The sequence below is a fragment of the Lonchura striata genome, chromosome 2 (assembly GCF_046129695.1).
Source record: "Lonchura striata isolate bLonStr1 chromosome 2, bLonStr1.mat, whole genome shotgun sequence".
NCBI classification, from domain to species: domain Eukaryota; kingdom Metazoa; phylum Chordata; class Aves; order Passeriformes; family Estrildidae; genus Lonchura; species Lonchura striata.
The window spans coordinates 44,110,131-44,127,674 of record NC_134604.1 but is presented as its reverse complement, the minus strand read 5'-3'; the positions used below and the strand labels follow the sequence as shown (position 1 = coordinate 44,127,674).

Below are 17,544 nucleotides of genomic sequence, written 5' to 3'. Positions count from 1 at the left end.
CCTGCTGAGTCTTTGTTTTAAATTTAGATTCAGATTTACCGTTGCCCTCTCATCTATTTTTATTTTTGTAGTCATGGTTCTAAGACAGCCTTTATGTGCTTGAGGCCTTTAGCTCCTGTTCCCCCTCGGCCTGTCTTTGAAGGTGGGTGGTGTGGGTGTCACTGCCTTTCCCACAGCTGTCCCATGCATGCTCTTATGTCAAATTTATGAATACCACGAAAAAGGCCCAAATCTTTAATTTACAGTGGTGAAGAAAACCTTTTTAAAACCAAACACTAATCTTTTTGATGTATGGAGAAAAAGCAGGCCTAGAGTTTGATTTGTTCATGTTTCGCTGTTATGTCTCAATGAAAAAACCATCAATTTAAATCACTATTTCTACTTTTTATTTTCTTCACCTTTGAAAGTGATTTTGTTTCTCACTGTTGTAGAAGCATGATTTGAGGATATAAAGAAGTCAATAAAACATTCGAAAACTGTTTTTTTTCTGACATTTCTAGAGTACAAAATATGTGCGAAGTCTTAAGATTTTCACTACTGATAGCTTTAAGTACCCTGTTTGTAGTTTCTTCAGCCTCTGACTGTTGTAAGTGGTTCAATTTTCCCAAATACATGCTGTTAAGACTTATGTAATCCTTTCACTCATGTCAATAGATGCTTGTGGGTGTTTAGAGACTGATTCCTAGAACATGACCTCAAGAGAAATTACCTTGTATTTGTATGTATTATTTTTTTCCCCTTTTTATATTTTACTTCAAGAAAGATAGAACAATTAATTTGAATTGTTCATCAGGAAGTTTTAATTCTGGCCAGAAACTAATTTTATTTTAAAATATGTGCAGTAATTCCTAAGAGGAATTTAGCAGTGAAAAATAAAATGCTTTATTAGTAATGCTGACCTTCCTTTATGGATTTAGGCAAGTGGTATTCTGGTATTATAGGTTTGCAAAAAGGAAATTTGCATGTTGTGTTTCCTTGCTTCTCTAAAAGTCTGTAAAATAGAAAATTTCTTTCAGGCTAATCATTTTTACCTGCTGTGCAAATCTACTTGTTCACGTTTTTGCATTTCCATCATCATAAACCAAAATAATAGTCTTGAAAAAGCCTTAGAAGCTAAAGTGAAAAGTGCAAAATGTTGCTGCTGCTGCTACTATTATGTAATGAACCTTTTCCTTCTCCTTCTTCACATGGTGAAGCAATTTTAGCACAATATTTAATAGACATGATAAAGCCAGCAAAGCTCTGGTGCCCTGTTGCTTTTTACATTTACTTAAAGATCATGTGCATGGTTTGTTGTAAAAATTACTGCAATAACCCAAGAGAAGTAATTTCCAACACCTTGTTCTGCTACATTTCAGTTCAATGCACTAAGCATCCTTCTGTGTATGTTATGTGGAAACAAATCAACAGCAGTGACAGTTGCATTAGGGAAGAACATTTGGGAACTAGAAGAACTGTGTAGATGTAGCCCATATTAAATGACTACATAAGCATTTAGGATTCTGCCAGAATTATGTTAAAATTACAAGATATGTTGCAAATGAAAACTTGTGCAGGACAATCTTTCCTAGACATTAAAATTATGGCCAGAATAACTGTAAAGTGAAATGCTAATTGGAATTTTAATAGTAGAATTCTATGGCTGAAGGCATTTTTGTTTAGTTTACATTTTATGCCATTGATTTTATATAAAAAGTTTCATCTGTCCTAATAACTACTTACAGCAAAATCTACAGTTTATAGCAGAAACAAAAAGAGGTTGGTCCCTAGCCATTGAGCAGTCCTCTGTCAACTGTTTTTTGCTTGACTTCTGCTGCTCAGAGGTAATCCTGAGCTACCTTGCTCACCAGCATAGTGGGTAGTCTTTTCTTGTCAGTGACACAGGCCTTGAAAGAACTCTGTGCACTGATATCTTAAAACCTTTGATACTATGTGTTTAAAATATTCTTTAATTCAGTGTGATGATAGGTTTTGAAAATGCCTATCCACTGAATTATATGATGAATTAAACCTACAAATTCAAATGTCTATGTTCACAGGGAGACTGGAATTGTAATAAGGTTTACATGATAAAATTCTGCCTTTGTTTGTCTTAAGCAAATACTATTTAAATTCAGAAAAACTTTTCTGAGGTGATTTTGTTCTTCAGAATAGGTGCTAAATGCTGAATAAATTTAAATGTGATGAGATGTATTCTTATTTCACTCAGGTTTGTATTCTAAAATAATAGATTATTCTTCTTAGCAGCTTCCTGAAATACATTATGATACAACATTCCACAAATATTAGCTCTGTCATTTAAAGACGTCAGTGTTGCCATGACAATTTAAACCCAAACTGATACATTTTATACAATCTATAGACTTTTTTTTCACAAATTTTTCAAGCAGATGCACTTTTATTAGCTTATATGGAAGCAACTCCAGCTATGATTGCGTTAGCAAGGAAATAGGAAAAGCAGAAGTTCAATAGTTGCATACAAATTGAAACAAGAAAATAAGCAGAAAAGAAACAGTACCAAAAAGCTGAAAATAATAACCCACACTGGAACCACGCAGGTATCTTTTGTTCATCTGCTAATTGTGTTTAATAGAATTTCCCATTTCATCCATAAATTTCAAAAGAAATTTGAAGAGGGGAAAAAAGTATACTTGAGGTATTATACAAGTATCATCTTGATCATTAGGAGTTCTGTCTTTTAAGGTTTCCTTTCAGTATCATAATGATACTCAATTGTTTAGCAGGGTTTTTATTTGAAGGGGCCACCCAAAAAGCAACTAGTAGCAGCAAAGGGAGCAATAAGAGACACAACTTGCAGCAGGCTCGAGGTGGAGTGAGTAGGAAGCCAGCAGTGAATAAGACTCCAGAGGTTTTACTGTGGAATAAGAAAAAAGATTTGGTTTAAAATCAAGCTACGAGATAAGGTTCCAGTGGCCTGAACATAGCTTGGCAGAAAAATGAGACTGACCCTGGAGTGTATCTTGCACAGATTTGCAAGTTACTTCAGGAAGTAGCCCCATGCCACGGTGCCTGATGGCTTCACTAATGTAGCAAATAAAAAAGGGCTTCAATTAGTTAGTAAACAGAATGTTATATAATGAAATAATTCATGTAATTTATTCATATTATTCATGGTAATTATCATGATAAGGATTTAATCAGAAAATACAACACTGTAATTTTTCCCTCTCTCAAATCATTCTAATTTATGCATAGTCAGATGCTTATTTCTTTCTAAACTCCTGTGCTGAATGGTTAGAGATCTCACTCCTTTCCTTGGGCTTTAGCCACATTTGTACTATATTTGAGCTGCCCAAATGAAAGCCCAGAGGGCTCCTGAGAGAAGTTTGGATGCCTTCCCTGACTGCTGTTTAAATGTTTGTGTATTACAGGCCTCTCTTGGTCAGGGCAAGCACAGTTGTGGTTCTTCTCTGTTGGTTAAAGGAAAACTGCGTCCTGGTTGTGGGAAATCAGATGGATGGTAGCAATGACATAGTTGCACAGTTATGCTATGAGATCTGGGAGGCCATGCCATTTTGCCTGGTGCTGAGCTGCCTTTGTGTCCTCCAGTTAATCAGTGCTTGCCAAAAGAGGAGGGAAAGCTGGAAGAAAAGAGGGTGTATATGAAGGATGAATGTGGCAGATGAACCCAGAATAAAGAAAAGTGAAGTAGGAAAAAGAAGACTGGGGATTGTAGAGCTGATCTGTCTTAGGAACATATCAGTTCAGCACAGCTCTGGGCTTTGGTCAGATTCTGGTAGAAGCAAAGATATCAGGTGCATTGCCCTTATGGATACCTGAATTTCCTTTTTAAGCTTTAGGTAATTCAATGATGTATTGTAGGACATCCAAACTTTAATAGATCAGAATGACTTCCTGTGTCTTTCTGATCCCGGAGCAGCAAGGGAGATACCAAACAATATCAGTCATGGTGAGAGAACTAAATAGACAGCATCCAAAATGCATTGGTTTTCATGTTCAGCAGGTGTGATGATTCAGAACAGCAGCTTTCAGCAACTCTAATACATAGTTCCTTCTTTGGGTGTGTTCTAGCTCTGTCTTTTGTATTGAAGAATATATGTATGAAAGAAAACGGTTTTTAAATTATTACTTGCTTTCCTTCTGGCATTTTAGAGAATGATTTCTTCTTGTTCTTTCAATTCCCCTTTAACGTCTTTTTGAGAGATTCAGTTATAGCCGAATAATGCAATTTGCAGAACTCACTGGGAACCTTGTTGCACAAATAGAAGTATAAATGTTTTACAAGAGGGATGGAGCACATCTCCTATGAAGACAGGCTGAGAGAGCTGGGGTTGTTCAGCCTGGAGAAGAGAAGGCTCCAAGGAGACCTTATAACACCTTCCAGTACCTAAAGGGGGATTAGAAAAGAGACAGAGAGCAAACTTTTCACACAGGCAGATACAACAGGGGTTAATGGCCCCAAAAAGAAAGAGGGTAGATTTAGTTTAGTTAGTTGGGAGAAATTCCTTACTTTGAGGGAAATCAGGCACTAGGACAGGTTGCCTAGAGAAGTTGTGGATGTCCCATCCCTGGAGCATCCAATGACCAGGCTGGATGGGGCCCTGAGCAGCTTGGCTTAGAGGAAGGTGTCTCTTTAAAGTCTCTTTCAACCTAAACCATTGAATAGTTCTATGAACTGTTGGTCATGACTGTACCAGAAGAAACAAAATCTGGATTTGAGACAGCACCTACTTTATAAAAGTTTGCTAATTTGTATGTAAGAATTTTGCTTTGCATCCCAGATATCATGTTATACACAGCAATTTATCCATCTTGAAGAGAGGCATCTTCCAGGCTATTAGTATTAATTCTATCACAACGGATTCTGTGGAGTATTTTGAAAAGTACTATTGCTTAAAAGAGGTTGTGGAGGTTGTGTGTAACAAATGAGGAATTTCCATGACTACTTCCAAGTGCAAGCAGAGCAGAGTAGTAATGGTGTTCTGTGTGATACTCCTGGTAGCCAAAATGTTGTGATTTACCCTCTTCCTTTCCTTTCTAGTCTGCCAACTGTCGTGTTTCCTGTGTATTTCCATTCTCATGACAGAATTTTTATTTAATAAAAATCCTAAACTTAATGCTTAGTAATAACAAAATGCTGCTATTCTCTAAGCAGTGCTTCTGCTGCAGGTTTAGCTTTACCTTATTAATGCTTTTATGACAGAAGAACAGGGACTTGATTTTAGACACCCATACCACTACATATTTTTTCTAAATCTCAGAAATCTCCTTTTTCTGTTAAATGTAGAATTACAGCATTACAGTAAGACAGAAGAAGAATGGAGTTAAACTCTTGAACTGTTGATTTTAGTCTGCAATGGCTTCCAGTAGGAAATGCACATAAGCAGTTAAGTGTATTATAGCTGAATAAAGTAATATTAAGGAGGCTCCTTCTCAGTTGTTTCATAAGAAAATTACTGAACATATTTAAAACAAGGTTTTAGTCTGTGTTAGAAAACTGCAGTATTTGGGAAAAGCAAGAGCTTTTGTCTTTTTTGGGGAAAGTTAATTATTTTAATTTTTTTTTTTTTTTTAATACCAGATTATCTACAGAAACTATGCCTGTGGTATTTGAAAATATTTCTTTAATTTTGAGACTGTGCTTCAGTTATGATAGCATGCCTTCCAATTGCCTTCAGTTAACATTAGTCCTTTGCTACCCCAGTCAGTATCCTAAAATGTATTAAGATTTGTTGCGGCGTGCAAACAGGTGCACTCAGAAAGACTTGGTATTGAAGGTAAAGAGTGTTTCCTTCCGAAAATGGCTTAGTCCTGTTCCCTTGGTAAGAATAACTGTTGGCATATTTTCACAGAATGTGAATATGAAGTACAGAGTCATGGTCTAGTTATTTCACAAAAGATGATTTAATGGTAGTTGTAAAAGGAGAGGAGGAGGAGGAGAAGAAGGGAGAGGATAAAATATATGATATAAATGATATATGAAATTGTGCATCTCTTTGAAGATAGCCAAAGTTATGTCAAGATAATATTGAAATACCAAACCCTTAATTTGTAATGGAATATAATAATATACTCTTCTCACTGCTGTCACATATCTATATTTTAATATCTGTGCTAAGATTGTGTATGACTGCTCTCAGGAGAGGTACCTGATGATTCCATCTGCAGCAGATGCCATATGAAAGGAAGAAATGCTACTGCTTATGTACTTTATGCTTTTTTCTAGGAAGGAGGCTCTTTTTCAAAGAGCTAAGTATTTTTTCTTGCTGCTTTAGAAATGAGTGCAAGAAGTTCTACATATCAAACAAGTGCAATTGTTCTGCATATCTTTTCAGCTCATGGAAAAAACAGACAGAGATTACTACACTCTGGATGACATGTTTGTTTCCAAAGCAGCCAAGAGAGCACGCAGTGGGGAAGAGGAGGAAGTACAAAGAAGAAAAGCAATCCGTGAGCACCAGCAACTTGCTGCATGCATGGAAAAGTGCCCCTACTGCTTTGATAGCAGTGAACTTTCTAAACATCTTATTATTGCAATTGGCACCAAGGTAAGAAAATAGCGATTTAACACAAATGTAGAAATAAAACAGAAATTAAGTTAGAGTGTTTAAAATTGTGAACGAAATTGCTTCTATGGAAGTATTTATTGTTCTACATCTTACTTTCCTTGCTCTTTCAGTTTATTCCACAACTTCATCAAGGGTGAGGAGGAAAAAGATATAAATCTGTCATGAGTTTTAAAGCTAATCTTTGATGTCAAGACTTCATGTTTGTAGAAGACAAGAGTAATAATAAAAGATCTCAGTGCAGAGATTAGACTGTCGGTGGATTTGTGGAAGATTAAATCACACTTCATTGGAGGAAATTTGAAGTGGTGAAGAGCTGTGTCTTGATATCAAAGAAAATTAGGTGGAGAATTCATTTTTTTAAGCTTAGAATCCTTTGAAAGAAACAGAAGTTTGGTTTGGAAGCCTTTCTGGTTCTGTTAATGCTTTTAAAAGTTGCATAAATATTTGGATTTATAACATATGAAATACTTGAATATAGTCTTTTTTTCATTTTTTTCACTACGGTTTTCATTTATTATTGATGTTTTGATTTGATCTAAAACCCTTTATAGGTAAAGGAATTAGGTGCATAGATATGTTTTGAGGTACATTGCATAGATATGTTTTGAGGTATATTGCATTCCTTTTTTTAGAGTTTATATATATATATATATATATATAAGTACAGATACATATTTATGTGTATATAATCTGTGTTTATCTAATAGATAGATAAATATACAAGGTATCCTGGTCTTGGCTGGGACAGTTAGTTTCTTCCCAACAGCTGATACAGTGCTGTGTTTTGTATTTATGTGAATAAGACACTGATGTTTTTAGTTGTTACTAAGTAGTGCTCAGGGATTCTTCTGCCTCTCACACTGCCCCACCAGTGAGAAAGCAGGAGGGGCACAAGAAGTTGAGAGGGGACACAGTCAGGACAGCTGACCCTAATTGACCTAAGGGATATTACAGACCATATGTCATCATGCTCGGTGGATAAACTTGGGGGAAATTTGACTGTGGGCCAGTGCTTGGGAAGTTGCTGAGTAACAGTTTGTGGGTGGTGAGCAATTGTACATCACAAGTGATTGTACATCACTTGTTTTGTATGTTGTTGTTATCATCATCATCATCATCATTGTTATTTAATTTCCTGTCCTTATAAACTATCTTTATTTCAACCCACCAATTCTACTTTTTTTTCTGGATTCTGAACCCCAATTCCACTGGGGACAGGGAGTGAGTGAACAGCTGTGTGATGTCTAGCTGCCCTGCCAGGTTAAACCATGACATGGAGTACACTGTACATCTTATTTATATATGTATTTATATATATATATATATACACATATTATTAAAAAATGCATACAACTATGTATCTATATTAAAACATACTGGAATGCACTGAACAGTATGATTTCATAGCAGCTATGATACCAGTTAGTTTATAAGGCTGATATTACTGCCTTGGTGGTGGAACTGCTCTCTGGATTCTACTGGTTCGTTTGATCTACTGGTGGATAATGGGCCCTTCGGAAAAGCACTAAAATTGCTAATACCTTGCTGAAGTTAGTAGCTAATGGCTTCTGTTGATTTGAATTTAGCAAATGATCAATTTCTTAGCCTCAGCAATGAGAAGGTCTTTAATGTTGGAAAACTGGGCACTTGATTTTTTGTTTGCTTTTCCTAGGTGTACTTGTCTTTACCAAGCAGCCAGTCCCTTACTGAAGGTCACTGCCTAATAGCCCCTCTACAGCACCATACTGCAGCCACTCTTTTGGATGAAGACATCTGGGAAGAAATTCAGGTCTGCTGAGAAACTGTCTCCTGTTCTAACACTTTTGTAAAATAATTTTGTTGTGGATAATAACATCCTTGTCATAAGTATGTATTTGCATAATTTGCAGTCTGGCAGCTCTGTTCGATTCCACTAAGGGGCAGAACATTCTCACATTGTGGATGAAAATTAGTGGTCAAATATTAACAGGAAAGAGAGGCAGGGTAAATACTGAAGCAAATTTTCAATTTTTAAGCACTAGAAGAAATTTCCTGGAATGCTGCAGAATGTACATCCTTGGAGGTCTTTGAAACTATGTTAGAGGAATTTCTATTGGAAATGAAGAAGGTACTGCTGATCCCTTACAGAAAATAGAATAACTGGCTTCATAGGATTTTCTTGGGAGTGCCAAGGAAAATAAAAGAATTTTCAGAACAGGCAGATCACTTAAAATGAAATAAAAATATGTTTTTTACATAGCTCCATTTTTTAAATCTGTTTTTGGGTGGATATTAAAAGAGCGCTATCTTACTCTTAAAATCAATGAGATCCCTGTTCAAATCCAATTTTGTATCTTTTTTAAAAAGAATTATTAAAATAAAGTGCCAGCATATTGTTGTGCTTTCCAAGTCTCTTATGAAGACATTTTGAAGTTTTTGACTTCTGTTTTCTTTGGAGGTGGAAAATCAAGGGAGGTATGTGACAAGCTTCTGCCTAAGAGATTGACGGTGTTTGTCAGTCCCCTATCCTGCCATCAGGATTATTACGAGGGGAAAACAATTTACCACCTCTTAAATGGAAATATTGGAGACTATGTCAGACTAGAGAAAGGTTTCATTTTTGTAGTTGCTGACATTTAAAACCAGCATCATTTATAAGTTTGTAATGATTTAAATAATGTTGGTCTTGCCTCAGGTGTGGCAGATGGATTCCCTGACTTTTGAAATTTGCTCCCCCACATTGAGTCTCATGTCTGGTGTTGTTTCATATAGTAAATTATGCTCCCTTCCAGCCAGAAAGAAAAGGAGGTCTCTTGCATATGACAGACATGCCTAAGAAAGTTAGAGAAGAAGCAAATAAGTGCAACAAGTAGGATCAGGAGGAACAAAAAAGCATGCAGAAAAGTGATAACGATATTTATCCTCGATTTTCTGTTTACCCTAATCTCTTAACTAAACAATTATGAATTTTAAATTGTATGAGGAAAAAAATAGAATAATGAAAAGATAAGCAAATGCAGTCCCTGTCTTCAGCATTAGTCTATTACTTGTTAGAAAAGGCATTTAGTTGATAAAACCATTAGCCTTTGATCCTGTGAATATATTCATAGACAGAATATAGATATTCTTAGATATTTCTTTGCAGTGAAGTATTTTGAAAAGTGATGGATACATGACTTTTTTTTCCCTCAACATATATGTATTGCAGAAGGAGGAGTCTGGAGAACTTCAGCAAGAGTATAAGCAGACAGCCAGTGACTAACTAACTTTCTGATGCCAGAGACATATTTTTTATTACTGTTGAGGGGAAAAAATTACCACACTTTAAGTATTCACAAAATGTTGTATGAAGTATGTGTTTTAGCTAACTTTTTTTGCTAGTTTTTTTTTTTAAGGATATATTGGAGTAAAGCAAAAAGAGTTCCTTTATGCTGTATGCCTTCAAGCTCTTGAATTTAACATATTGTGTAGTTTAGACACTGGTGTACTCACTTGCCAAAGCAAATATGCATGGAATATTTTTAATATGAAAAGATAGAAATCTTTACAAATTCTGTGTTGACTGAACTGTTGCATGTATTAATGTTGTGTTTACCCAAACAAAAGCCAAGCCTTCTTGTTTCCCTTTATGGATGGTTTTCTTCTTTCTGGTGCTAATTATTCTTGATGCTTTGGCCTACTCAGAATTTGGAGGAAAAATCCAGTGTATTTAAAAACAAGAAAATGCAGCTGGGGAAAGTTAGCTAACATCTGCTGATATTCTAGGCTTTTTGGTGGATTTGTTATTTCAGTTGATACTTCAGGGTAGCACCTGTAAGTCATAGTCTTTCCCAACCTTTGGTATCTCACCATACTGCTTGCTTCGGTGTGTTTCACAAGTAGAGGTCTGGTGGCTGGAGTGACAAGGAGAAGACAAAAAGTTGTTAGTCCTTGTTAGCTTGTCACTCTGTGCTGTAGAGTCCCATATCAGTCATAGAACACTGGGCAGTGTCTTCTGGCTGTAATTCATCAGTTACTTTAGGGGAATGATAGTAACATTCTCCTGACACAGCATCAGTGAGGAAAAATTCAGGGCACAAGGGCCTGCTTTGAAGAGCTTAAATGCCTAGCTTAGATATATATTTGCTTCTTAGACTTTTAGTTTGATTCATACTGAGCAAGATGGCAAAAGGATGGAGAGCTCAATTTCTAGTCCTGTTGCATTGACAACCTGGTAGTGATTTCTTTTCCTTCTGTTTTACTTCAGTACTTGCTGATGTTGCTGATGTGTATTTGTTTATGTATGTTGGATTCATCAACTCTCCATTTACATTAAGATAGGAATCTTAAACATTTAGATGTTATTTGCCTTTTAATGGTGCTGTTTGTACTTCTGAGCATTGTTAATTGGTAAAAAATATCAGTGCAAAAAGGACTACCTATGGATTATGTGAATCTTAGGGCTATGATACCTTGGTCTATGAGGTTCCTAGAGTTTCAGTGATTTCTTGGTTTACACTTGGAATGGTATAGAAGCACATGTAAGACAAAAATCTTCATTTTTAAAAAGCATTTTACAAGATCTTGAGAAACCTTCAGAAATATTCTCCCTATCAGAAAGTTAGATCTTTTGTGCACTTGAAAATTAGTTTGAATGACTCTCAGGAATCATCCCTTGTTCTTGATAATTTGTTTACCATCTGAACATTGTAAGCTATAGAGTGATGCTTTTGCATATCTTGGAAGCAAATGCCAACTGTCAAGAGCTAGGGAACAGCCAGAACCAGCTGCTCTGCAGGAAAGCAAGTCAGGGGTTCAAGGTGATGGACAAGACAGGTAGGGGAGGTCATCTCATTGACAAGGCACACTCCCATGGTACCAGGCCAGGAGTGTTCCTGTGGCAGTAGGCAAGGTCATCCATGGCCCTGTGATGGCCAGGCAGGTTCACAGTGGTGACTTAGCTCTGAGATGAAGTCAGGGCCAAGAACTGCCAGGTACTGGCTGGGCACAGGCATTCCTGAAACAGCTCAGGCAAGACCAAAAGAGACAGCCTGGGCTTAATTGCAGCTCCTGAGTGACAAGGGCCCAGGCCCACACTTCTCACCACTCTTTAATACCCATCTCTTCCTGCTGGACCTGATCCAGTTCACAACTGAAGTGCATCAGAGCTTCCCACCTGCACAGGCAGCCACAGCCCCAGCAGGTAGGGCCAAACCCCTGCAGGGCCTCTTGGGTGTGTGCAGGACCCTGACACTGGAGCTTTCAGAATTGTTAACTGAAATACACTTTGAGTAGGTGCATTACCTTCTTAGGAGTTGCAAGCTTCAGACCTACTGTTAAAGCCATGTTGTTTTATGGAGCACTACAGTTAAGAAGTTCAACATAGTTTCAATTTCAGCTGTAAAAATATGTGGTATTTATTAAAACTAAGTTTGTAGTGTTAATTATATTGTGTGTTTCAAAATAGTTTCCTAGACTTCCAATGTTTTTATCATAGGAGATATAGTTAATCTTAAATTAGTAAATAATACAGAATTTTCCTAGTATGATTGCTACGGTTTTCCATTTTATTGTTAATTTATTACACATATAAAATGCTAGTGAAATAATATATTATATCTGAAAGTTCTGCAAAGTTAGTTTAAATAACACATTTTTTTCTTTAAATAGATGTTCCGAAATGCATTGGTGAAAATGTTCGAAGCTAAGGACTTGGACTGTGTGTTCCTAGAAACAAACATGAGTATGAAGAAGAGGTATCATATGGTATATGAATGCATTCCTCTTCCAAAAGAAGTAGGAGATACGGCTCCAATCTACTTTAAGGTAAATAAAAATGGTTTTTTAATGAAGTAATTTGAATGAATATATCATAATTAATCTATTTCTGGATTTTTTTTTTTATATTCAAGTGCTGTTTTTGAAAGTATATATTCTTTGATCCTTCTTCTGGTCCATTCTTTGCTAATACTCCTTGATTTTAAAATAAGCAGTGTGAAATAATTCAGTTTTTCAAGTAGTTAGTGGAAGAGCTGTTTGTCATTGAGCATTTGTCCCAAGTCTGACTGCACTGAAAATACTAGAAGATGACAGAATTGTAGCCTATTGAAGTGCTTTTAAGGATTGCAAAACTTCTTACTTGAGTCTTGTACTATAAACTTAAAACACAATATTTGTGCCTTGGCAAGCATTAAATGAGAAAATAATGTTAGCTATTTTAAGAAATAATAATGTAGATATTGTTTCATCCCCATTTTATTTCAGTAAGCCCAAATTTTACATGTGTCTTAGGCCTCTGATGAACGTTCTACAGCATGATAGATATTTCTTCTACAGCTTTTCTAGTCTCTTTCCCCTGACCTTTTAAGAAAAGTTCGTTGAGGCTTTTGCCTGGAACTGAGTCCTTTGAGCTTTCAGCAACTGACTCATTATTTGCCTTTTATAAGTAGATTTTTTTATTTGATTTTTGAAATACTGTTTATGCTTTCTGGAAATAATGTGATAAGGTTTTGATGAAGTGGGGCAGCAGTATGGTGAACAACAATGCAATAACTTTTACCACATTTGAAACCCTCCACCTGTCAGATCTGACTGCTGTGCTTCAGGTGCTGGTAAAACTTGTGTTTTCTTTGAATACTCAGGGAAAGATTTAATGCAATGTCATTTATTTTGGAAGTATCTACCATTAAAATGTAGAGCAGATCAAATTTAAAGGTAGCTACCCTACACTATACCCAGTTCTATACTGTGGGGAATACAGAGTCACCTTTGGGTTTTTAAGGGCAATCATCCTTCCAAGCTGGACTCTTCTCTTAGTGTTTAAAAGAGAAAGAAAGCTAATTTAATGTAATGAATTCATAAGAGGTTTTGTATGGGGTGAGTAAAAAGAGAATGTGACCTTTTATTTGAAACTTGTCTCAAGCAAAACTTTAAATAAAAAAGAAATAGAGGATCTGAATTGGGTGAGTCTGAATATACTTTGTGTTTATAAAGTAGCTTGTGGAAATGAGAAAGGTTACCAAAAAATAAAGTTACTTTGTTAAGAAGTAATTGTTACTTGCACTACTACATTGTACTTCACTGCAGTTAGTTCTTAGTTTGCCATATGAAGGACTATTTTCACCTTCAGATAAAATAATTTTACAGAAAGCTATAATGGAGTCTGATGAAGAGTGGTCCATGAACAAGAAGTTAATTGATCTTTCTTCAAAAGATATTCGGAAATCTGTAAGTAATGAAGTGTTTTGTGTCCTGAATTTATCATCAAATTCTTCTAATATTTTTCCATTATTAACTGTTTCAAAGAGAGAAGAAAGGGAACACAATTAGATTAGTGCATCAGAAGATGGCATAGGTATGAGGAGAATTACCAGTCTGCACTCTTAACTGACATTAGGGAAAAGATTTCCATTTATTTCAACAATTGGTGGACTAAGCTGCCAGCATTAGTTGAGAACAAAGCTGACACTTTGAGGACATGTACTGGCATAATTTTCTTTATTAACTTTAAGAATTAAGGTAGATCAAAGATTTGCAAATTACTTTCCTGGAACAAATATGATTTGTCCTTTTCATTAACCTAGAACAGCTGTTTGTGTTGCTAAGTTTATGAAGTGAAAATATAAATAGCATTATGATTCTTTTTTTTGTAAAACAAGGAAACGGTACCCTCTCTGTCTCCTGGATACTGAGATGAAACATCTTTATATAAACAAATCTTAAAGGAATAGTGCTGGATCGGTTAGGTTCAAACATTGTTCTGTCATTTTAATATTGAGGTGGAAGATGTGTGTTATATAGCCATATAGTTTTGTGACTGTTATATATTTATTGAAGGTAGACTAGTTTTCTAATTAAGTCAGGACAGTTCTTTACCGTACTACAATGTATCTGAACATAAATTGTTGCACAGTTGTGTGATTTAAACATTATTGTTGGGTAAGAAATGTCTGTAGGCTTCAGGAAGATTGGAGAGTGTGGCTTAGGGACTGAGCTGAGGTTTGGGAATTTCGGGAGTTGTATTAGGAGATGTTAGTCCCTGGCTGGAAGGTCAGACATGGCTGAGACATCACCTAGTGGGTGGATTGTGTGCATAAATTGTGAGAAATGACACAAAGCTGACCTTTTCTTTAAGGTGCCACCTGCCAACCCATTTTCCCTTATTTAATGATTTTTTGTAAAGTCCGTTTAAAGTGTTAAATGGTTCTTGCTATGCTACATTGCTCCTCTGTATTAAATCTTAATTATTTTTAGAGTCAGTATTTTAAGCAATATATAGGACACACCTCCTGAATGTTGTATGGTTATTTGGACTGTATGAGAGAAAACACTTACACATTGGAGGCTTTGTAAATCTCACCTGTACAGAAATGTCTTCAACAATTAAAGGAGTGAAAAATAACTTGTTGCAGTGAAACAGCAGAAATTAGTTGCAGTACTGTATCAATAAATAGATCCACTTCTGTTAGACTGAAGGGTTTTTGTTGTGGCAGGTATCCAGCATCCCCCCTGCAGGCTGACAGAATTATTGTCTTGATTTGGCAAGTTAAGGATAATATCTGTCCATTTACATAGAGGGGTTTTCTAGTAATTTATTGTCCAAAAAGGTGTTTCCCCTTCCTCCTGAGTGTCAGTTTTTTTCACTGGGTAAATATTTCCTATTGCCATAGGAATATTGTCCAAAGTCAACATCTTTAATAAATGCAGCTTTCTAGTGGTTGTCTTAAAATTTCTGCTAAACTGATGTAATTCAGAGATGTGGAGTCAGGGAGGCATTTCCCCACTGTGCACACTGCTGCCAGGTGTCCCCATCTCTTACCTGCTATTCCAGCTGTGGCCTCTGGAGCTTCTGCCACCCAGTCATCCCCTCAGCAGTGTCTTGTTGTCCAGTTGCTGTATATTTTTACCTGTTTGCTTTACTGTTTCTCTGTTGAAATTTTATCCTACATGTAGTTGGTTTGAAAGGTAGTTTAAAATAAGACATGATATTACCAACTGAAAAACCATGTTAAAATTCATTCTCCTGTGCGGAGGTTGACTAAATGCCAGAAATGTTTGCTAAACATCTGAAAATGTGTTTTTGCATTTGTAGGTTCCTAAAGGGTTGCCGTACTTTTCTGTGGACTTTGGTCTTCAGGGAGGATTTGCTCATGTGATTGAAGATCAATACAATTTCCCTCATTACTTTGGAAAGGTATTGTTATGTAAAAGATTAATTTACTAATTATAATCTGTTTTGGGAAGTTTAAATAATTAAACTAAGATGCTGCGAGAACAGTTACTTTGATGTACCCTATCTCAGTCTATTATCTGTCTTTTCTTGATGAGTCATTGTAACTTGGCTAGTTGAATGAAGTACTTGATTTTTTTCACTAGCTGATACTGAGATTGTGACTCTAAATTTGTATTTATTTTCATTTGATCTGAACTGCTGATATTTGACATTACGGGTATATAATCTTATAGATGGAAAATACTTGAATCTACTTAAGAATTTTCATGGGCATAATATTGATACATAGGTGCATTGATACCCATTTGTATAAATTAGTGTGCATAAACATACAGATTTACAGACAACTCCTACTAAAATCCTCATGTGGTTAAATTGCTACTCATTTTACACTTATTATTGTGTAAAATGTATCTACAGGGAGAAAGCATTTTTTTTGGAAGAGTCAGAGTTGCAAAACCATTAAGAGTTGGGGAGAAATATAACTTAGGCACAAATGCACTAATGCATTAACAGTATTGCAATGTTAGGATACTTAAGCAGTACATCAGTGTGCTGTGCTTACAAGAATTTTGCTGAGGCAACCATCTAACAACTGTTCTGTGTTTAAATTGATATATTTTTCAGAATTTCAAGTTTTAATTAGCACTTGAAGAAAATGGATGATCTCATAATTTGAAAATACATATTTCTTTATTCTGTGATAAGATAGTGTTAAGTAATATGGTAATTTTGCATTTATCATGATCTATCTTAATTTTGCTTGCAAAGGAAATTATTGGTGGCATGCTGGACTTGGAACCACGGCTCTGGAGAAAAGGAATCAAACAGAACTTTGAGGAGCAGAGGAAAAAGGTGTTGCAGTTTGCACAGTGGTGGAAACCATATGACTTCACCAAAAAGAAAGAATGAGAACAACCTGGAGTCAAGGACTATATAAGCCATGAATTACACTAAAGGATACTTCAGATATTAAGAATAACACCAATGTGTTATGTGTGGTTAATATATTTTGAATTGTTTAATTGCTGATTGTTTAATTGCTGATGATCTGTTTCTGTTTTGGACACTGGATCACATGTACATGCAAGCCTGAGAAACCAGATTTGTACAATGAGTTTAGTTTTTCCTTTTTCAGCTTAGCCAAAAGGGTAATATCCATGTGGCCATTTGAGTTCTTAAAAATGTAACTTTTGCTTTTGGAGTTTTTATAATCTTTGAGACAACTGATATTTTTTATATTGTATTAAGCCAGTGCTTAATTATCATGGTCAACTTTTGTCAAAAATGGTGTGCATTTTAAGAACATTTTGATTAATACAAATACATTGCTACAGAAGGAAATTATACAGAGTCTTCTGATTTTGTGTCCTTGTGGTCTTTAAATTGAGGTCATTGCAGTAACACAAGCATTCACGACGAATGTGATTGATAAATCTTCTGTTGCCCCCCTGCACAAGAATGAGTGCAAATTTTTGTATTTTGTTCCAATATGAAGTAGTGTTTTTCAAGCACAAAGGATGTAAGCTGATGGTAAATGACAGCTTTAATAGCAACAGTTACTTCCAGTAACAGCAAAAGAAGAATCTCAAGGGAAAATGCTCCCTGATGGCCAGCAAAGAAGAAAATCATCACAGGAATCTCCTCAGGTGACTCTTCTCCCCTGGGTGTCCCCTCTCATGCCACAGGTGCTTTTTGGTAATACTTTGCCCTAATAGTTTTCATCAAGACCAGCTCAAAATCCCTGCTTATTTTTCCTGCTTGTGATGCTGTTAGAGCTGGTTGAAGCACACTCTGACCAGA

The 17,544-nt window shown here is 35.9% G+C and overlaps 1 protein-coding gene across 1 annotated transcript in view; it reads left to right on the top strand.

Moving 5' to 3' along the window:
• The window catches only part of CWF19L2 (CWF19 like cell cycle control factor 2), a 58,506-nt gene extending 41,421 nt beyond the window's left edge, over positions 1 to 17,085 (top strand). The window contains exons 13-18 of the mRNA XM_077781345.1: positions 6,318 to 6,530; positions 8,224 to 8,340; positions 12,180 to 12,335; positions 13,656 to 13,736; positions 15,601 to 15,702; positions 16,513 to 17,085. Of these exons, the coding sequence (XP_077637471.1) occupies positions 6,318 to 6,530; positions 8,224 to 8,340; positions 12,180 to 12,335; positions 13,656 to 13,736; positions 15,601 to 15,702; positions 16,513 to 16,653 (810 nt within the window). The 3' untranslated portion in view covers positions 16,654 to 17,085. The remainder of the gene's footprint in view (positions 1 to 6,317; positions 6,531 to 8,223; positions 8,341 to 12,179; positions 12,336 to 13,655; positions 13,737 to 15,600; positions 15,703 to 16,512) is intronic.
• The last annotated feature ends 459 nt before the right edge of the window (positions 17,086 to 17,544 follow it).